At 35.4% G+C, this 23,067-nt stretch overlaps 1 protein-coding gene across 3 annotated transcripts in view; it reads right to left on the reverse strand.

Annotated features, from left to right (window-relative positions):
* Window positions 1-23,067, reverse strand: part of AKT3 (AKT serine/threonine kinase 3) — a 303,338-nt gene that overhangs the window by 118,538 nt on the left and 161,733 nt on the right. For all 3 annotated transcript variants that reach the window (XM_047705805.1, XM_047705807.1, XM_047705804.1), the window contains 2 exons: window positions 12,090-12,234; window positions 3,115-3,246 (listed from right to left, as the gene is read on the reverse strand). In XM_047705805.1, coding sequence (XP_047561761.1) covers window positions 3,115-3,246; window positions 12,090-12,234 — 277 coding nt within the window. The remainder of the gene's footprint in view (window positions 1-3,114; window positions 3,247-12,089; window positions 12,235-23,067) is intronic.

A 23,067-nucleotide genomic window follows, 5' to 3' on the forward strand; every position in this document is an offset into this window, starting at 1 on the left:
ATAGAAATGAAAATAGAATCTTAATGGATCAAAGTAGAAATCACAAGGGAAATTAAATTTGAAAATACTGAGAGATGAATGATAGCCACATGAAAAAAATGTTCATCATCACTAGCCATCAGGGAGATTCAAATTAAAACCACATTGAGAGATGAATGAAAAGAAAAATCTAATACACCAAAATTTGTGGGACACATCAAAAGCAGTGCTAAGTGGGAAATTATAGCCTTAGACACTTATATTTAAAAAGATCTCTGGGTGCCTAGGTGATTCAGTCAGTTGGTTAAGTGACCAACTCTTGACTTCAGTTCAGGTCATGATCTCAGGGTACTGGGACTGAGCCTTTTGTTGGGCTCACACTGAGAGCGGAGTATGCTTAAGATTATTTTTCTCCCCTCTGCTGTTCAGCCCCAACTCACACTCACACTCTCTCTCTTCTCACAAAAAAAAAGGACGAAAAAGACGACGATGAAGACAGATATCAAATCCACAGCCCAAGTTTACAACTTCAGGAAGTAAGAAAAGAATAAACTAAAGCTAAAGCCAGCAGAAGGAAGGAAACAATAATGATCAGAGCACAGATAAAGTAGAGAAAAATCAAGGAAAGTAGAAGTTGATTCTTTGAAAAGACAAAACTGACAAACCTTTAGTTAGACTGAATAGAATAAAGGCAAAAATAATGAGGGAACTAGAAAATACCATTCGTACAGCACAGTTGTAACGGTTGTAGACAAGATCCACTGATGGAAGTTAAAATGAGTGGGCAAAAGTTAAAAACAAAAACAAAAACAAAAACAAAAAACTACCAGCATAGCATCAGAGCATCACCCTAAGATAGTTATTTATTACAACGGGGAAGACACTAACTCTACCGCAGAGAAACCTGGTGGACAGTGCTTTAGTCCAGTGATCAGTGTGAACGTCAACAGCAGCAAGGCATGTGGATACCATTTAGTCCCCGGGATGAGGCTCTGTGATGGGCACATCAGGATTCAAACCCCAGGTCTTGTTAGACTCTAAAACATTATACTGTTCATCATTTTACTATAAACAGACATATTTTTTCTGGACTTGTTGGTAAAAATATCAAGAATAGTACACCAAGCTGAATATGCGATCACTGGTAAAACATACCCAGTTCTGCAGAGTTACTCAGAAAAGTATAATTAATTAGTAAGGGAAAACAGGTTCCAAGGGAGGCTAATGCATAAAAGGAAAAACAGAATAGAAATGCTATTGTAGCTGGTAAAAACAATAATAATCATGGCAAATACTTATAGCGATAACATTTATTTTCATTTACTCTTAATTCAGCTTTATTTACAGCAAATGCTATTACACTTTATTCATTTATTTAATCCTAATGACAACTCTATGAGATAGGTACTGTATGATCTCCATTTTGCAAATAAGGAAATTAATGCATAAAAAGTTGAGTAATTAGTTTGGGATCATTTAGTAAGAGGCACTATACTACCTCCCAGAAGATATCAGTTTAATGAATAGTGTCAGATACTATGCTAAATACTTTACATATCCTAATCCTCAATATTCCTGTCCAGAAATATGTTTTTTTTTTAAATTTTTTATTTAAATTCAATTTAGGTAACATATGCTGTATTAACAGTTTCAGAGGTAGAATTCAGTGATTCATCAGTTGCATAGAACACCCAGGGCTCATTACTTCAAGTGACTGTTTTTCTTTTAACAAGTGAAATTTTGCAGATGAAGAACGCAAGGCTCTGTTGGGCTGCTCGACACACTGCAGGACACTGAGCATGCATGGCCTCCACCTGGTGCCGGTCACCAGCTTCTCCTCCCAGATTCACTGTGATAAGCACATATGCTCCCCCAAACAATGCAAGGGAGCAGCACTCCCCCAAAACTGGTTGTTAAAGGTCATTAGATGGTAAGATGCAAAACTGGGATGCGAATCCAGGCCCGTGTGACTCCCAGGTCTTTCCCATACCAGACACAGACTTGTGTAAGAGTTGAAAGGAAAACAAATGCACAAGGACGGGGAGAGCACAGCCTCACAGAGTGTGGGAAGGAATACACTCCAGATGAGAAGACTACACAGTAGACCCTTGAACGTGTGTTTGAACTGCACAGGTCCACTTACACATGGAATTTTTTTTTTTTTTTTGATAAATACGGTACAGTCCTAGAAATGTATTTTCTGTTCCTTATGATTTTTAAAATATATTTTCTTTTCTCTAACTTACTTCATTGTAAGAATACAGTATGTAAGACATATGACAAAGTATGTGTTAACTGACCGTTCATGACATCACAAAGGCTTTCAGACATAGCAGACTGCAGGAAGTCAAAAATTACATGTGGACTTTCAACTGAGCAGGGAGTCACCCTTAACCCCCATGGTGTTCAAGGATCGACTGTGGTTTGAAAGTTAAAGTCATCCATAAAGTATACCAATAACATTATGTATCATTTGTTGAATTAAATGAAACATAAAGCAAGGACCAATTTGTAAAGTATTTTGAAATTGTCTATTGAGGGAATCAGGATTCAGTTGAGAACTCAGAGTGAGAACTGGCATCATTAACATGTTAGTTATCTGTGTATTTCTAAGCTGAACAAAGTTATGGCACTCCTGAAAGAATTTCAAAGGCTATTTCTTTTAGTTTCATGATTCTTGTGTTTTCAAATCTATTAAGGGTGCTTTCCCACTCATCATTACATAAGCTGTACGATTTATGGGTGCAAATCATCTATGCTATTTGAATTATTTTACTTAATAATAAAGAATTCAGAATGTTGGGGAAAAATAGCAAAAAGCAATACTAGTATAATTGTGACATAGGTCACAAAAACAGTCAAAACATTCCCCCAAATACACAAACATGGAATAAATATTTTTATCTCAAGGGAAAAAAATAGCTTCGGTATACAACATTCAGATAATATTAATAAACTTGTGAAATTTTTAACATTATAAATAAATATTGATACACAGATACTACTGCAATAGTAGCCTACCACCCACATTTTGGTTATTTAATGGAATTTCTACAGTTTAGTTATGTATGCAAGAACACACACGAGTGCATACCATAAGGAAAAATTCAGTAATCAACTCTAGTAATCAATTACCTTTGCAATAATAACTTCTTTCTTCAGAATCTTCATAGCATAGTATTTGCCACTTGCCTTCTCTCGAACCAAAATAACTTTCCCAAAAGTGCCTTTACCTAGTAGTTTCAAATAGTCAAAATCATTCATTGTCTGAAAAATACAAATTAAAAAATATGGTATGAAATATCAGATGCGATTTATTTATAAACATATATGTTTGCAGTATCTACTCAAAAGCAAATTTTACCGATTTCTAAACACACTTAAATGAATAAGAATCCGGTTGGTAATGGCTGCCTCACCGGCAATCGTGGATACTTTTAAGCAGTTTTCAGATATGGGAGACAATAATTTTGAACCTCAAATTCCTCAGCTATCAAGCTATCAGTCAAGTGTAGGGGCAAAAGGAAAAAAAGGATCATTTTAATTCATTTTCAAGGACTCACTTTCTTTTATTGAAGTATAATTAATAAACAATGTTAGTTTCAGGTGTACAATATAATGATACAACAGTTCTATATATTTCTCAGTGTTCACCAAGATAAGTGTACTCTTAATCACCTTGATCTCTTTGACCCACCCATCCCACCTGGCTTCTCTCTGACGTCTATCAATTTTTCTTTTTTAAAAGATTTTATTTATTTATTTGACAGAGATCACAAGTAGGCAGTGAGGCAGGCAGAGAGAGAGGGAGGAAGCAGGCTCCCTGCTAAGCAGAGAGCCCGATGTGGGGCTCGATCCCAGGACCCTGAGATCATGACCTGAGCCGAAGACAGAGGCTTTAACCCACTGAGTCACCCAGGTACCCCATCTGACACCTATCAATTTGTTCCCTGTATTTAAAAGTCTGGTTTCTTGGGTCTTCTTTTTCCTTTGTTCATTTGTTTTGTTACTTAAATTCCACATATGAGTGAAATCGTATGGTATTTGTCTTTCTCTAATATTTCAAACAGTATCATACTCTCTAGCTCCATCCATGTCATTGCAAATGGGAAAGGTTTGTTCTTTTTTGGGGCTGAGTAACATTCTGTTGTGTGTATGTATCAGCTCTCCTCACCCATTCACCTGTCAGTGAACACTTGGGTTGCCTTCAAATCCTGCCTCTTATAAATCACGCTGCAATAAACATAGAAATATGCACGTACATTTTCAAATTGGTGTTTTTGTGTCTTTAGGTAAGTACCCAATAGTAGAATTACTGGGTCATATGGTCCTTCTATTTTTAATGTTTTGAGGAACTGCCACACTCTTTTCCAAGGACCCAAGTTTCTCAGGGTTTAGTAGGGCCACAAGCCCCAAACAACACGGCCATCGAAAATGTCCCCCATAAACATTTCTAAATACATCTAAGGGAGCAGTAGCCTTCAGGGAAGCTATTCGAGAATGTACTTTAACAAAATTAGGATGAACTCCTAGGAAGTGAAAGACAGGTGTGTAAGAAATGCTGGAAATAACCCTGGAGCCCAGTAAGAAGAAATCTAAGAAGAAGCAGTACAACATCTGAGAAACAAGTTGGTGTAATTCAAAATAGAAAGTCAGAGACATCTAAGAATGCCTTTAATTAATCAGCCTGTTCAGTTTCATTTCTCACTCTTAAGTGAGCTGATTCCCAGGATTTTGCCAAGCAGACCTGCTACTTGCTCTCTACAGCCCCCTTTATGCATGCTTTTCCTGTTTTATGAAGGTTCTTCCACAAATTCCCGTAATTTTGATATTGGTTGTCCACTAATGCCTTTCCCCCACCCGGCTTTTTATTTGTGTGGACTTGTCTTCTTTTTTTGTGCCTTTACTACCATTTTAATGGGCTTTTAAGTGGAAAGGGAGATAACTGGGTATGCTCAGTTTATCATCTTAAATTTAAATTCAGTTCAGAGATCTTCATGAATAACAAGTTAAGAACCTGGGTTTTATCCTATAGATGATGAGTAGTTAGTGAAGACTTTTCTGCCATTTTATAACTGTATTTTTTTCCTGTTTACCACCCATCTGAATCAAGAATGTCTCAAATCATGATCTCACTTCCACATTAAGAAACTGAACGAGAGCACAATAAGCTGAAGAGAAGAAAGGAAATAATAAAGATCAAAGCAGAAATCAATTTTAAAAAATTTTAAAGGAAAAAAAGTAGAGGATATCATATTAGAAGATCAATAGAATTGATAAACCTCTAGCCAGATTGCTCAGGAAAATAAAGACGGAAGACACAAATGATCAATGTTACGAATAAAAGAGCTGACATCACTCCAAACTCTACAAACATTAAGAGGATCACATGGGAATATTATAAGCAGCTTTATGCCCATGAAATCAACAAGATACATGAAATGAATAAATTTCCTGAAAACCTCACACTATCAAAGCTCACTCAAACAGAAATAGGTAACTTGAATAGCCCTATGTCTACTAAGAAAATTGAATTTGTGGTCAAAAAACTCAACAAGGAAAACTCTAAAGCCAGGTGCTTTCACTGCTGAATTTTATACACATTTAAAGAAGAAATGATACCAATTCTACATAAATTCCTACAGAAAGTTGAGAAAAAGAGAACACGTCCCAATTTACCCTATGAGGCCATTATTACCCTGGTTATCAAAATCAGACAAAAACATTACAAGAAAACTACAGACCAATATTCTTCATATACATATTTGTAAAAATTTTTAAAAAATTTACAAACAAATGCTTATATTCATTTTCAACATTCTCTGCTGCCCATAATTTTGAAAATTTTTCCAAATGTCAAGTTACAATATCTTAACCATTCAATAATATCTTCAGTTCAAAAGTAGCAAAAGGTATCAGGGAAAATAAAAAAGTACATTTATTAATTCAACTCAAAATCAAACATGGCACTAAATATTCTGAATAGAGTTAACAAGGTTACTGTCATTTGAATAGTTGATAGTATTAAGAAATTTTGTTTGCATTAATAGATTTCTAAAAACCAAGGGATACTAAATAACCACAAAGCTATCTGTGCAAGGTAGTCTCCAAAGATGGTGGCCACTAGTCCTTTGACTCCTACGCACATGCCATTCTTCCCCTGAAGAGGTAGGCTCTTCCTCTCCCTGGGCTAGCCTTGTGTCCTGCTTTGAACACAGAATATGACCAAAGTGATACTATGCCAGTTCCAGGTCCAGCCTTTAAATATGGAAGCTTATGCTTTCACCCCTTGGAGAAGTCATAATTGAAAGCCAGCCTTCATGCTGTAATGAAAGATACCATGTACAAAGGGCCTGGGTGATGAGACACCATATGCCAAGAGATCACATGAAGGAGAACCAAGAATCCAGACGCATGAGAAAGGATTTCTTGGCTCTTCCAGGCCAGCCTGTATGCTAACCGAACGCAACCACTTGAGAGACCCATGTGAGACAGTAGAAGTGGCCACACAAACCACAAAATCATGAGAAGTAAGGTACCGTTACTGTTCTAAGACGTTAAACTTGGTAGTTTGTTCCATGGCAATAGTGAACTAAGAGACATTATTCTTGTAACGAGGCTCTGATGTTATTTTTGGCTCAAAACTTCATTTGAACAGTACCCTCCTCAATTTGTATCTAAATGCACTGAAAAATGATACTTGCTGTGTCCTATTATTAAATATCATATAATTGGAATATATATAATATCTAATATTATATATATTAATAATTATAATTAATAATTATAATTAATTAATTATAATAATTAAATTAATCATTAAAATTAAAATTTAATTATTTTGAATTTAAAATTATTTAAATTAATTATTTAAAAATTAATTATTAAAATTTAAAATTAATATAATTAATTATAATAATAATATATAATAATCATATAATTGGAAACCAAATTCTTAAGAGATAAAAATCAGAAAGGAATTTATAAATTGCTTTATGACATTTTCAGATGAAAAGCAATATGTAATTATATTACTAGATTCCTTAAGGATTGCAATTCTTAGAGAAAAGGCGGTTTTACAAAAATATAATAGCCTTATCCCTAAATTTCACAGCTTCTATCAGTTTGACTGCCAACCTTTAAAAAAAGGGAATTTGTATGGAAATTAATATTAGTGAAAGCAACCTAAGTGAAAAAAAATCAGAAACAGATTTCATAACTATTTTGACAAAACTTAAGAAAATTTTAAGAGTATCTTTGATACCAAATGCTCATGTTCAGCATGGTACACACAGTAATTATCTAGTCTTTACAAACGAAATATAACCCATTACAAAATGTTTCCCTCTTTTAGATGGTGTTAAGGGGAAAAAATAACGGTAAGACTTTAATAAAAGATGACAGCATGGATCCTCTGCAGAAAAATCAATCCTCTAAAACCCAATCCCCCAAATTTATTATGTAAATATTTAACATAGTTCTAGTCTTTCCTTCACATCATCTCCAGCGTGTTGATGTGGCTGTTTTCGGTTAAGAGATGCACCGACATACACAACAAATGCTTAGTAAATGTATTCAAATACACACTAGAGTATAAGAAGAAGGCTAATTATGTAGTCCAAAACACAGGTTAAAGAATATGAATATATAATTGAAGATGAACACAAGAAACTTCTCAGCACGTTTGGTCAAAGAAGATAAACCCACGTACAATTTACAACGCTAAGAGCTAAACCAAGAGCTAAAAAGGGAGGCTCTCAAGAAATTCACCTCTTTGTCCAGCCAACCTCTCCGCCACGGATCTGCGGCTCCTTCCCTGACTAGGCAAGGAGATCGAGGGTTCTGCAGGTCCCTGTGAAACTTCTTCACCTTTTCTCCACGTGCCAGCCATTAAGTAACAAAACTCCAAGGACCAGAGGCAGGCACAATGGGAAGGTGGCATGTACTGCTCAGACTTGACACCAAGTCAGGAGACCACAAACAGCTGCTCTCAGAGAGGCCCGCGCTGGGCACTTAAAAATTAGGCAGAATGTTGACTCGCACTTGACTGTTGATCCTTGTACGCTGTGCCCTTCACATACCTGACCCTGCGGAGAACGGCCGCTCGGCAGACCAAGATTAGGCCCTTCTGAGTCCTCTCATCAAGTTCCTTTAAAGACTGTCTTTTGGTTGAAACACAGACCAGAGCAAAAATCTCATTAGGAGGCCTCTGACCCTTTTCGACCACTCGGTGTGTTTCCTTAAGAGGTGTTTCACCTGTGCTGCGGAGACTGGGTGACCCGCTCCCACTAACAGTGGTCGCCGGCTGTGTGCTGGAGACCAGACAAAACAACTCCGACGGTTCTCAGCGGAGCCAACACAAGCAGTAGCCCCTCCCCTCCTCCCATCACTCATTTTTCAAAAAGTGAACAAAGAAGAAAATGTACGCTGTAAACTATGAGAAAGGCATTCTTATTTCAGAATATCTGTTTACAGTGTCTGAGATGAAAAATAAACGACTTCAGTCATTCTCTATGAAACCTGATACACACAGAGGATGTAGTACTGGGGAACTAGGGAGGTGATAGCACGCTTTTACCTTCTTTAACGAAGTTGTTAGGGCCATCACAAAAGAGTGGTACAGAGGTTCGAACTTTTTCTACACTCTTTGTCATTTAAAACAGTTTTTATACTATCTCTTTTAAAATGAAACGAAATAGGGCTGCCTGGGAGGCCCAGTTGGTTGAGTGTCCGACTCTGGATTCCAGGTCAGGTTATGCTCTCAGCGTCCTGAGATTGAGCCCTGAGTCAGGCTCCAGGCTCAGCAGGGAGTCTGCCTGGGACTCTTCCTCTCCCTCTTCTCCTGCTTACGTGCTCCCCCTGCTCTCTCTCTCAATAAATAAATAAATTAATTAATCAATGAAATCTTTAAAAATGTTTTTAAAAAATGAAATGAAATAATAATAAACAATAGAAATCAGATATAGGTCAAATAAGACAACAAATCGCCCTATTTTCAAAATACCATTCATTTCAATTTTTAATTTCTGAGACCCAGTTTCAGTGAGATTTCTTAGAGAATCCGCTTTAAAAACCCTACTTTCTATCATTACTCTGTAATATTAAAATTCTACTGATTTTCCCAAGAGTACATCAATATATAATGAAATTAACTGAAACAGAGTAAGCACAACAGCTTGACATAAATATTTTGAGAAACCAAGTACAATCATAAGAGAGAATGTATAATTTTGTTTCTCTAATATAACTTGGTCATGTAATGAGTCTAATAATTATACTGATTATAAAGGCTCATGAGATATCAGTAATAAGAAATAAGGTGCACATTGAAGTTAGACGGTATAAAATTAAAAGTCCTTACATGTTTGAACAAGATTTTAACTTTTCTGAATGTCAGATGAATCACCTACAAAATCGGATAATCAGGCTCACCTGATTTTTGAGAGGATTAAATCAGATAATATATATAAAACAGTGCTATCAAGAGCACAGCACCAAATAAACTTAAAATAAACGTTTACAAGTGATAATTAGTGAAGGTGATGAATTCGAAGATATTCCACACTAGTAACTGTGGAAGGAGGAAATTGCTCTGTGCTTTTTAACATGATTTATAACCAGCCTTAACAGAAAAAAAGATAAAATAAAATCCTCCATGCTTTTGCATTTTTACATCTTTGAAAATGTCTCTTTTCCTTCAAAATTTTTTGGTAAAAAATTCCCATATTCATTTATAAATTCTCTCAACAATCAGCAAGAGTATTTCTAGTTAGGGTATTATAAACTCCCCACTTCCAACCTGTAACCGCCTCAACAGCAGTTGTTTTAGGAATTTCAGCTAAAGGAGGTATAGTGCTACAGCTTGTTACTGGATGGGGTAGTATGGAATTCAAAGGACAAGATTAATTGGTACCTGATTTTAAATTTATGAGCAGAGCCACAATCTACAAGTGCACATACACATCCAAAAGAAGCTTTCTTATCTCTGAGTAGGTGAGTAAATCTAGACCGTTTCTTTATTTTTATTTCTTTGCAATGACTAAAGAACAAGGGGGCATTAAGTTGACTTAAAAGAGGGACTCATTTCAACTAACAGAGGTAAGTCTTTAATGAAGACACAAAGAGTTCTCAGACATTTGACCAAGATCAAGTAAAGACTATTATAATTAGAATAGAAATTTCAGATAAGGAGAGAGAAATTAACTTCATCAAGTTCATACATCTAGATGTGGAAAAAGGAGGATTTGAACTCAAGTAGTCTAACTCCAAAGAGTTCTTATTCACTATGTTAATACCAAATCACATGGGTAATTACATTAGAAATTGGTGTTTTCCTACATGGAGATTAAATTTACAATTCACTATAACAAATATATTCTAACATGATAAATGGCATGTTCATTTAATTTGAACACTTAGATCTTTAATCTTAAAATATCATTTTCATACAAGGAAGTTGTTTTTTAATTTTTTTTTTAAGATTTTATTTATTTACAGACAGAGATCACAAGTAGGCAGAGAGGCAGGTGGGGGGGCGGGGGGAAGCAGGCCCCCCGCTGAGCAGAGAGCCCAATATGGGGCTGGATCCCAGGACCCTGAGATCATGACCTGAGCCAAAGGCAGAGGCTTTAACCCACTGAGCCACCCAGGCGCCCCTAATCTTAAAATATCATTTTCATACAAGGAAGTTGTTTTTTAATTTTTTTTTAAAGATTTTATTTATTATTTGATAGAAAGACGGTGAGAGGAGGAACACAAGCAGGGGGGTTGGAGAGGGAGAAGCAGGCTCCCCGCCAAGCAGGGAGCCTGAGGCAGGGCTCGATCCCAAGACCCCAGGATCATGACTTAAGCCGAAGGAACACCCTTAATGACTGAGCCACCAGGCACCCCTAATTTTCTTTTGTTTTTTTAAAGATTTATTTATTTATTTTAGAGAAAGAGTGAGTGGGGGGAGTGGCAAAGGGAGAGAGACTCTAAGACAGACTCCCCAGAGCACAGAGCTCAATGTGGGGCTTGGCCCCAGGACCCTGAGATCATGACCTGAGCCAGAATCAACAGTCAGATGCTTAAGCGACTGAGCCACACAGGCACCCAGCTTTTTAATTTTCTGTAACAATGAAAATCATAATTAATAATTCCATCAATCAGGGACGCCTGGGTGGCTCAGCTGGTTGGGCAGCTGCCTTCGGCTCAGGTCGTGATCCCAGCCTCCTGGGATCGAGTCCCACATCGGGCTCCTTGCTCAGCAGGGAGCCTGCTTCTCCCTCTGCCTCTGCCTGCCACTCTATCTGCCTCTGCTCACTCTCTCTGTCAAATAAATAAATAAAAAATCTTTAAAAAAAAAAATAATAATTCCATCAATCTATAAACTGGCATTTATTAATCTGGAAGACTCAGGGAAGGAAAACTCCTTTCCTGCACTGGCTCAGGAGCAGCCGTTAAAATAAAAAGCTATTAGTGAGGCTGGGGCGTCAGGCAGGAACCAGAACCATGTCTCCTTCTGCTTTGAGCATACAAAATACCAAATGGAAAATGACCAGATCATTAGGGAATACATATTTCCAAGTTCTAAAATGGTATGAAAAACAATAAGAGAAAAATGCAAATTTTAAATCAGCACAATGGCGCTTCACTCAACAAGTTTGCCCGAAGCCCTATCAGCAGTCAGTGTTAAGTGCCAACCCATGAAAATGAGGTGACATCTAAAATTACTTGGTCTTAGGGGCGCCTGGGTGGCTCAGTGGGTTAAAGCCTCTGCCTTCGGCTCAGGTCATGATCCCAGGGTCCTGGGATGGAGCCCCGCATTGGGCTCTCTGCTCAGCAGGGAGCCTGCTTCCTCCTCTCTCTCTCTGCTTGCCTCTCTGCCTACTTGTGATCTCTGTCTGTCAAATAAATAAATAAAATCTTAAAATAAAATAAAATAAAATAAAATTACTTGGTCTTAAACAATGACAGGTATTTCAGATTTACCAGGATAAACACCACCCACACCAACATATTTGCATAACATAAGATCATCGGCCAACGCTTCTTGCAAATGGCAACTTTAGTGTATTTCTTCCAGATACATATACTGTGCGCTGAGGAGGGAATACATTACTATTCTCTACCTTTCTTTTATGATGGGTTGTGGAAGCATCCATCTCTTCCTCCCCTATATTATCAATCTGTGAAGTTGGACTACAATTCATTCTTTCCTCTTCTTGTCTCTGAAGTCTGTCTGCTACAGCTTGAATGGCTTCTGTCCACTCTTCCCTATAAAAACAAGTACAGTTTGCCATTAATAAAGAATGGTAAATGATTCAAGTATTTCCCTTTCGTAAAATATGACATCAACACAAATAAAATCTATTCCAGGATCACACACACCCATATATGGTAAACATATCCTCCTCCCACACTTACTCAAAGGTGAAATTATTCCCAAAAGCACTTAACATTATAGACCTTACAATTGTAGGAGCATTTATTTAAGTATAGAAGAAAAAAGAAGGAAAGGATCATAAGAAACCCTTATAAGATTATAAGAAACCCTATAAAGGTTAAAACCCTTTTAAAGTACAGTTAAATTTTATTGCCTATCCACATCTTACCTATAAAGTAAATTGACTTCCTAGAGCTTGCTGCCCCTTAAAAGACTTTTTTGCTTAGCCATTGTTAAGTTTATCATTGGTATAATCAAGATCTACTGTGGTCCAATGGCAGTTCCAAGAAAAGGTTTTCAAAGTCAAGCCTTCTACTGTTCCTTTTTTTTTTTTAATTTCTTTTCAGTGTTCCAGAACCAAATCACAGATAAGTTAAAAAAAAAAAAAAAAAGTCATAGTTTGTAGGTAAAACAGTAAATCTCAGGAGCACTGGGTGAAATTTGTATGATCAGATCAAGAATCATTCATTTCCATATAAATTTTTAAATCAGTGTGTGCTTCTTAAAGTCTGTTAGAATTTTGAGTGGAATTGTCAATTTGGGATAGATTACTATCTGAAATTAAATTTTCCACTCCATGAACATGGTATAGTCTCCATTTATTTAAGTCTTTAATTTCCCAATGCAATCTTTTGTGACTTTCTGTGAAAACATCTTGTACATTTTAAATTTATTCAGAAGTATTTTATTTTTAAATGAGTATTTGTTTTTTATTGAAACATAGTTGACATACAGTATTACATTAATTTCAGGTGTACAACATAGTTACTCAACACTTACATGCACTATGAAATGTTCACCACATAAATGTAATTAACCTGTTATGATACAAATTTATTACAATATTATTGACTATATCTGCTATGCTGTATTTTATACCCCTGTGACTTACTTTCTGTAGGTTTTTGGAAAAATGTCTATTCAAGCCCTCTGACTTTTTTTAAATCAGATTATGGGGGGGGTTAGCATTAAGTTATAGGAGTTCTTTGTATATGTTGGGTATTAACCCTTTATCAGATATGTCATTTGCAAATATCTTCTCTCATTCAGTATGCCTTTTTGTTTTGTTGATTGTTTCCTCTGTAAAAGCATTTTAGTTTGATGCAATTTCAGTTGTTTGTTTTTGCTTTTGTTGCCCTTGACTCAGAAGAGAGATCCAAAACGTACTGCTGAAACCATTGTCCTAATTCTTTGAGGGGTTTTATCATTTCAGGTCTTATATTTAGATATTTATTTCAGTTCAAGTTTATTTTTGTGTATGATGTTTAAAAAAAAAAAAAAGTGGCCCAGTTTCATTCTTTTGCATTAGTTGCGCAGTTTTCCCAACACAAATGACTGAAGAAACTCTCTTTCCCTTTTGTATATTCTAGCATACTCTATTGTAGATGAAATGACAAAATAAGCATTGGTTTAGTTCTGGGCTACCTGTTCTGTTCCATTGATCTGTGTGTCTAATTTTGTGCCAGCACCAGACTGTTTTGATGACCATAGCTTTCCACTGTATCGTGAAATCTGGAATTGTGATACTACCTGCTTTGTTTTACTTTCTCAAGGTTGCTTTTGCTATTCAGGGTCTTCTGTGGTTCCATACAAATTTTAGTTTTATGAAAAAATTATTGATATTTTGATAGGGCTTACAATGAATCTGTAGATTGCTTCGGGTAGTCTGGACATTTTAACATTAATTCTTCTAACCCATGAACATGTTATATCTTTCCAATTATTTGTATCACCTTCTATTTCTTTCCTCAGTGTCTTACAGTTTTCAGAGTGCAGGTTTTCAACTCCTAGGTTAAATTTATTCTTTTTGAATCAATTTATTCTTTTTGAATCAATTGCAAATCTTAATTTCTCTTTCTGATAGTTTCTTATAAGTGCCTAGAAAAGCAATAGATTTCTGTATGTTACTTTTGTATCCTGCAAATTTACTGAATTCATTTATTACTTCTACTAATTTTCTTGGTCAAGTTCTAGGGTTTTCTATATATAGTATCACTCACCTGCAAAAAGTGACAGTTTTACTTCTTCCTTGCCAATTTGGATGCCTTTTATTTTTCTTTTCTGACTGCCAGGGTTAACACTTCCAATACTGAGTTGATTAAAAAGGGTAAGAGTGGACATCCTAGTCTTGCTCCTAATCGTAGAGGAAAAGCTTGCAAATTTTCACCATTAAGTATGAAGCTAGCTATGTGTTTATGGACTTTACTGTGTGGAGGTACAATCCCTCTATACCCATTCTGTTGAGAATGAATGGATGTTGTAATTCATTAAATGCTTTTTCTGAATCTATGGAGATGATCATATGATTTCTATCCTCATTTTGTTAATGTGCTGTATCACACACTCACTGACTGATCTGTGGATATAAAACCATCCTTGCACCATGGAATAAATCCTATTTGATCATGGGGAATGATCCTTTTAATGTACTTTGAATCTGGTTTGTTAACGTTTTGTTCCAGTTTTGCATCTGTATTCATCAGAGATATTGGCCTATAATTTTCTTTCTATAGTGTATTTGTCTGGTTTTGGAATTACACTCATGCTGGTCTCACAAAATGAATTTAGAAACAATCCTTACTCTTTAATTTTCTAGGAACAGTTCGAGAAGAATAGGTATTAAATCTTCTATTATTAAATCTATTTTAGATTTAAATTAATCTATTATTAAATTTATTTCATTTAATTTGAGTTAATCAATTAAATCTTAAATTTAATACCTATTAAGTAATAGGTATTAAATATTTCGTAAAATTAACCTATGAAGCCATCTGGTCCTGGACTTTTTTACTTATTGGGAGTTATTTGATTACTGACTCAATTCTATTATTACTAATTGGTCTGTTTACATTTTCTATTTCTTCATCTTTCATCTTGGAAGATTCTAGGTTTCTACTAATTTATCCATCTCTTCTAGGTTGCCCAATTTATTGGCATATAATTTTCATAAGAATCACTTTAAACCCTTTGTATTTCTGTGGTGTCAGCTATAACTTTTGTTTCATTTCTAATTTGGAGTCCTGTCTTTTTGTTAAGAGTCTAGCTAAAGGTCTATCAATTTTGTTCTGCTTTTCAACAAACTAGCTCTTAGTTTCATTGATCTTTTCCACTATTTTTTTAAGTCTCCATTTTATTTATTTCCACTCTGGTGTGATTATTTCTTTCCCTCTACTAACACTGGGCTTGGTCCTTCTTTTTCTTGACTAAGGTTAGATTGTTGGAGATTTTTGTTTTTTTCCTTTTTGGTAGGCCTGTATCATTGGAAATTTGCTTCTTATAACTGCCTTTGCTGGGTAGCAAAGATTTTGAACTGTTGTATTTCCATTTTCATTTCTCTACATCAATTTTTTAAATTTTCTCTGTGTATATATCTGTTAGGTCTGTCTGGTCTAATGTGTCATTCAAGCCACTGTTTCCTTCTTTATTAATTGTTTTCTGCATAATTTCTCCACTGATGTAAATGGGGTGCTAAAATCCCCTCCTATTATGTTAATTTCTACTTTTATGTCTGTTAATTTGCTTTATATATTTAGGTGCTCCTACATTGGTGCATGGAAATTGATAACCATTATATTCTTGACTTGATCCCTTCATCATTATGCAATGCCCATATATGTCTCCTGTTACAGTCTTTCTTTGAAAGTTTATTTTGTCTGATAGGAGTATCATTACCCTAGCTTCGTCGTCATCGTTTTTATTTATTTATTTATTTTTCCACTTCCATTCATACAGTCTATGTTTTTTAGCCCTTCGCTTTCAGTCTGTCTGTGTCTTAAGGTCTGAAGTGAGTTTCTGGTAGACAGCATCTAGCTGGGTCTTATTTTTTTCCCCCTCATTCAGTCACCCTTTATCTTTTGAGTGGAACTGAAAGTCCATTTACATTAAAAGTAATTACTGATAGGGATGCACTTATTGCCATTTGTTGGCATGTAACAACTGGCATGTAACCATTTTCTGGTTGTTTTGTAGTTCTTCTTGGTTCCTTTCTTCTTCTCTTACTCTCCTCCCTTGTGATTTTATGATTTTCTTGAGTGCTAAGTTTGGATTCTTTTCTCTTTAGAGGTTTTATATCTATTAAAGGCTTTCAGTGTATGGTTCATATAAGGTTCACATAAAACACTCTATGTATATAAGTCTATTAAAGCTAATGTTCAATTAACTTTAACACATTCTAAAAGCACTATATTTTCATTACTGCTCTCCACATTTTATGTATTTGACTTCACAGTTTACATTTTAATTTGTATATACATTAATTAATTATTCTAGATATAACTGATTTTACTACTTTCATCTCTTGATCTTCATACTAGTTTTATAAGTGACTGACTACCTTTACCATATGTTTGGTTTTACCACTGAAATGTTTCAGTAGTAATTTTCTTTGTTCTCATTATGGCCTGTCTTTTCTTCTTAAAAAAGTCCCTTTAGGAGAGAAGATGAAACATGGGGGGTTAAGGAGGTAGGAGAAGAGTAAATGAAACAAGATGGGATTCGGAGGGAGACAAAACATAAGTGACTCTTAATCTCACAAAACAAACTGAGGGTTGATGGGGGGAGGGGGGTTGGGAGAGGGGGGTGGGGTTATGGACATTGGGGAGGGTATATGCTATGGTGAGTGCTGTGAAATGTGTAAACCTGGCGATTCACAGACCTGTACCCCTGGGGATAAAAATATATTATATGTTTAAAAAAAAATAAAATTTAAATTAAAAAGAAATTCCCTTTAACATTTCTTATAAGGCCCGTTGAGTTGTGATGAGCTTAACTTTCATTTGTCTGGGAAACTCTTTTCTCCTTCCTTCTATGGTGAATGACAACCTTGCTGAATAGAGTATTCTTGGTTCTAGTTTTCTTCCTTTCATCACTTAGATTATATCATGCCACTCACTTCTGGCTTGCAAAGTTTCTGCTGAAAGATCAGCCTTACCACATTTCCCTTTTATATAACTTGCTACCTCTATGATTATTTTTCATCTTTAATTTTTGATATTTTAATTATTGTGTGTCTTGATGCGGATCTCTTTGGGTTTATCTTATTTAGGACTCTTTATGCTTCCTGGACCTGGCTGTCTGTTTCCTTCTCCAGGTTAGGAAGTTTTCAATTCTTAGTTCTTCAAAGAAGTTTTCTTCCCCCTTTTCTCTCTCTTCTCCTTTGAGAACCCTATAATGCAAATATTACTAAGTTTGCGTATCTTCATATTTTTAGATTCTTTTACTCTTTGCTGTTCAGCTTGAGTGTCTTCCAGTACTTTCAGGTTTTGTCTTTTGGATTGCTGATCTGTTCTTCTGCATACTTTAGTCTGCTGTTATTCCCTCTAAGTGATGCCTGCTGGGTGTGGAGGGGCAGGAGCAGCTTTGGAGGGACACCCACCAGTGCAGGTCCATACGGCAGGTGTCTGCAGTGCTAGCAAGGCAGAAGGAGAGTGTCAGAACTGGTGCCTTCCAGCAAGGGGCCAACTACACTGAAGGAGGTCAAGAAAAATAGCACCTGCCAGTTCTTCCATTACCGGAGAAAGTTCCTACAGATTCCTGATCCTCCAGCACAACCTTACAATCTTCACAAATAGCCCAGAAGCTTTCAAACTACTGCCTCTATACTGGGTCTCAGAGTGAGTGATACTGTGCACACATTCTTTGAGAGTGCTGTTACATATAGCTCTCCACCTTTCCTGGAGTTAAGACCCACTAATTTTCAAAGCCAGAGGCTATGGAGGCATGCCTTCCCAGTGCAAATCCAGAGCTGAGGTGTCCAATAGAGGTCCTCACACAAGACTTCTGCAACTGTGATAGCCCTCCTGTTTGTGGGTTAGCGTATCTGAGGTTTGGTTTCCAAGTTTGTCTCTGTACCTCCTACTCTTCTTGATGTGGTTTTTAAAATATATCTTTAGTCATGGAAGAGCTGTTCAGTAGTCTTCAGGTTTTTCTTAAAGTGAGTTACTCTATATATAGTTATGGCAACGGTGTGACTGTGAGAGGAGGTGATCTCAAAATCTTCCTACTCTGCCAATCTCCCTTGAACAACATCAATTGACTGTTTTCTTAGAAAGTTTCTTTCTTTGGCAGCATTCTTCACTTTCTTAGAGACCCCTTCCTGAGTTATCTATTCCTAACTATTTATGCTGCTGTGTAGGCTTTAAAAAATTTTTTTAACTTTCTAATTTTTTGGTAGTACTTACAAATAAAGTTGGTTTTGTATGTTTACCTTGTACCCTGAAGCCTTACTAAGTTGACAAATGTCTAAAAATAAGAGCAGTTTCACATCTTTCTTTCCAATCTATTTGCTTTCTACTTATTTTTCTTGCCTTAAATGACCTATATCAGACGATTAGTAGAATGTTAAATAAAACTGGTGAGAGAAGACATTGCTACTCTGTTCCAGATCTTAGGGAGAGAGCACTGAAGGTTTTACCTTTGATGATCACATAAGCTGTAGGTTTTTTTATAGACAGAAGTTGAGTAAGTTCCCTCTATCCCTTGTCAGCTGAGTGTTTCAGTGATGAAAGGGTACTGAATTCTGGCAAATGCTTTTCCTGCATCTGTTGCGATGACCATGTGGTTTTTCTACTTTATCCTCTAAATATAGTAAATTTAGTTTAATGATTTCAGATAATAATGCAAGTGAACTCTTTGGATAACTCCATTTGGTCATGATTTATTATTTTTTCCATATTTTTGGAATTTGTTAAAATTTTGTTAAGAAACTTTGCACTGATGTTTGCAAGTATATTAGACTATAGTTCTATCTTCTTATGATAGCTTTGCCTGGTTTTTGAAACAGGAGTGCCCTTTTAAATAAGTTGGAAAGTGTTCTCTTCTCCATTATTTTCTGAAATAGATTGTGTAGGACTGGTAATATTTCTTTAAATATTTGACAGAACTCATCAGTGAAGCATCTGGACTTGGGAGTTTTCTTTGAGAAAAGGTTTTTAAATTATTAACTCAATTCTATTCATTGACATTGGCTGTTCAAGTTTTCTAATGTTTTCTTGGGTTGGTATATTTGTAATCTGTGTCTTCCCTCTTTTCTTCCTTTTCTTTAACAATCTTCCAAGACGCTTTCCATTCTTTTCGTTTTTTTCAAAGAAATAGCTTTGGTTTGTTGATGATCATTTTGTTTTCTATTTCACTGATTTTTGAGTTCTAATATCTCCTCTGGATGTTTACTTGGGTTTACTCTACTTGCCTAGTTTCTTAAAAAGAAAGCTTAGGTTACTGACTTAACTTTCTTCTTTTTGTGTATAGGCATTTATTGTTATAAAATTTCCCTCTAAGCACTAATTTTTATATGCTTTATTTTCATTATCACTCACTTAAAAATGATTTTCTAATGGCTCCTGTGAATTTTGTTTTTGACCCAATGATTTTTAAGAGGTATGCTGTTTAATTTCCAAATACTTAGGAGCTTTTCAGGTTCTTATTCTTACTGATTTCGAAGCAATTCTATTGAAGCAAAAACCATATTTTATATAATTTCAGACATGCTAAATATATTAAGAATTGTTTATGGTCCAGAATATGAGCTGTCCTGGTGAATATACCATGTGCGTTTGAAAACAATGTGTATACTCTCACTTTTGGGTATAGTATTCTGTAAATATCAACTACATTAAGGTGGATGACAGTGTTATTCTACGACTTTGCTTATTGTTTTTCTCTAGCTGCTCTATCACTTACTGGAAAGAATTTAAAAATCTACAAATATGGTTGTGGGATTGTCAACTTTTCTCTGTCCAATTCTGTTATTGCATGTATACATATTTATGATTGTTACAGCGTCCATATTAATTGACCCTTTTATCATTATAAAATGTCCTGGAACTCTCTAGAATATTATTTTATTTTGAAATCTGATATAGCAAATCTCTCCCTATGGTTATTGTTGGCATAATATATTTTTCTAATCCATTTATTTTCAACTTAGCTATGTCTTTATAATGCTTAAAGTGCATTTCTTATAAACAGCACATAAGTTGGCCTCGTACTTTTAATTCTGAAACTCTTTGCCTTTTAACTGCAGTGTTTAACCCATTAATATATATATGGTTACACACAAGTCTACCATTTTACTTTTTCCTACTTTCCTCCTCTTCTTTTTTTCCTCCCTGTTTTTGTTTCATTATTTTAAAAATTTTCAGAATTCCATTTCATTTTTCCTGTTGGCTTCCCTGCCTTGTTTTTGGCATACTTTTATACATAGCATTAACTTCACACAGTCAACTTACATAATGTACTCTGGATTAATAAATTTTTTATGATTCTATTTTTCCTCATATCAGCATTGTAGTCATCATGTGCTTGCTTTCCTTTTAGCAATGAAATCTTAACATTCATCCTCAATTTAACAAAATCTAATACTATATGTCCATACTTTTGAGTCTTCTAGGAAACAGTGATGTCATAAGATATTAACTCTCATTTTTCCCTCAACCTCAGTTTATATATTATTTTAATTTTTCATTATTCATATAATTGAAGCACAAAATGTTATTATTATTCATAAGATCAATACTCCTTTGGTTTTATCAACTTATTTACTATTTTGTTTTTCATTCCTTCTTACATCTCTTCTCCCATCTGGGATTATTTTTAGTCTGTCTGAATAATGCTGTTAGTATTTCCTTTCCTGCAAGTCTGCTGGTGAGAAATTCTATCATTTCTTAACTGAAGTTACTGAAATATTTGACTGAAATATTTTCATCTTAGTTTCACCCTTGGAATGTGGCTTTGCTCATTAGCATTTATTTTCTTTCAGCACTTTGAGAACATCATTCCATTATCTCCAATTATCATTCCATCCCATATATTCCATGTCAGTTATTTCTATTGATAACACCTTTTGGTCTAATTGATGCTCTTTTGAAGGCAACTTATCTCTATTGGCTTTGAGGATTTTCCCACGTCTCTGTTTTCAAAAGTCTAATGACACTAAGTGGGTTTTTTTTTGTATTTTTCCGGCATGAGATTTTCAGGACTTCCCAAATATGTGGTTTGCTATCTTTAGCCATTTTAGAAATTTTTCAGCCATTATCACTTCAAATATTTTCTGATCCACTGTTTCTCTCCTCCATTTTGAAACTCCAATTATGTATATGTAAGACCTTCTCACTGCATTCATCTTACATTGGCTTCTTATTTACTTTTATTTTCCATCCTTATCTCCATGTTTCATTCTGCATATTCTGTTATAACCTATATTTGAGCTCCTAATTTTCCCCAAAGTTAGGCCTAATTTACTATTAAAACTATCCACCAGTACTTGTAATTTAAAATTTTTTTTCAATTTTAGAATTCCCATTTTATTCTTTTTTATAATTTCTAGCTCTCTGATGAATTTCCTGTCTTAAATGTTATTTCCTTGAATATACTCACACAGAGTTCTTTTCATCTCTGTCCGATAACTCCATTATCTGGAGAGCCTATTTAGTTGTCTGTTTTGTCTCTGTGGTTTCAGAATCTTTGAACCTTTGTGTACTTGTTTATTTTTTAATCCTGTCAAACAATGTACATTAAAATGTGAATAGAGTTTGAGATTGTTTATATTTACTTTTAACAGTCCCAAGGAGACTTAGCAAAAGTGGATCACATTAACCAAACTTAAGACCTCAAATAATTGAAAGCTAGACTTCAATCCTTAAAAGGTAAATCTAAATCCAGTTTATCCTTTTTTCTAGTGCCAACCTAAAATGTACTAACGTACCATGACCCCTCTTTGGTAGGCCCTGGATTCTAGGACATGATTCCTATATCTGACAGTTACTCCAAATGTCAGAGTCTCAGACACTTCTAGAATTGGCAGGCAAACCCTAGTAAAAGAGTGGGCTCATCTCTCTGGGTTTTCACCCTTCCATAAAGTTTTGTTCCCATCATTCTTCACAGGTAAATTGTCCTGTGTATGCCTTTTCCTCTTTTTAAATTTTGTCCATCTTTTCAGAGAGTTCTCAGGTTGACTATTGACCTAAATTACCCTCACTCACCACAATTAAAATATGGATGTATGCTCTGCAGAGAAGTATTGGACCCAAATATCTCACTAATCAAAGAAAGCAAGCAATCTTCTAGTTCCCACATAATGTTAGAAAATATACTCAATTTGGAAAACAGAATGGAGACCCCCATGAAGCAAATAAATTTATCTATTTAAAGTATACATACTACGTAAATGAAAATGAATCCATTTTCATAATCATTCATTTAAAAATATGCATTTAATTAAAATGCCTAATATATGTATGCTAGTAAAGCTCAGTTAGCCATGGTGTAGGATGAACTTACAGCCAGAAGGGAAACCCTGATACTGTAAACATGTACAATGAAGTGTTCTAGGTAAAATGATATCACGTTTGCACTGAGAAGAAAAACAATGTTAAGTTTGGAGTGGGGACCAAAGGAGCGAAATGATTTATAAATGGGGAGGTATACGGTGAGCTGGTATAGGAAGAAACAAGCAACGGAAGGCATGTCTGGTATAAGGGCAAAAAGGCCCGGAAGCCCCACAAGCGATGTGAGAGTCACTGCAGAACTGGGACTTGGGAAACTACAAACAGCTCCCTGTAGCTGTGACAGAAGGGGGTATAGGCGTGCACATGAACGTGTGTGGGCGAGTGTAGTGGGGCCATCGTTGTGACAATGAAAGTGATAAGCTCTAAGAAAGAAAAATACTC

The sequence above is a fragment of the Lutra lutra genome, chromosome 15 (genome assembly GCF_902655055.1).
Source record: "Lutra lutra chromosome 15, mLutLut1.2, whole genome shotgun sequence".
NCBI classification, from domain to species: Eukaryota; Metazoa; Chordata; class Mammalia; order Carnivora; family Mustelidae; genus Lutra; species Lutra lutra.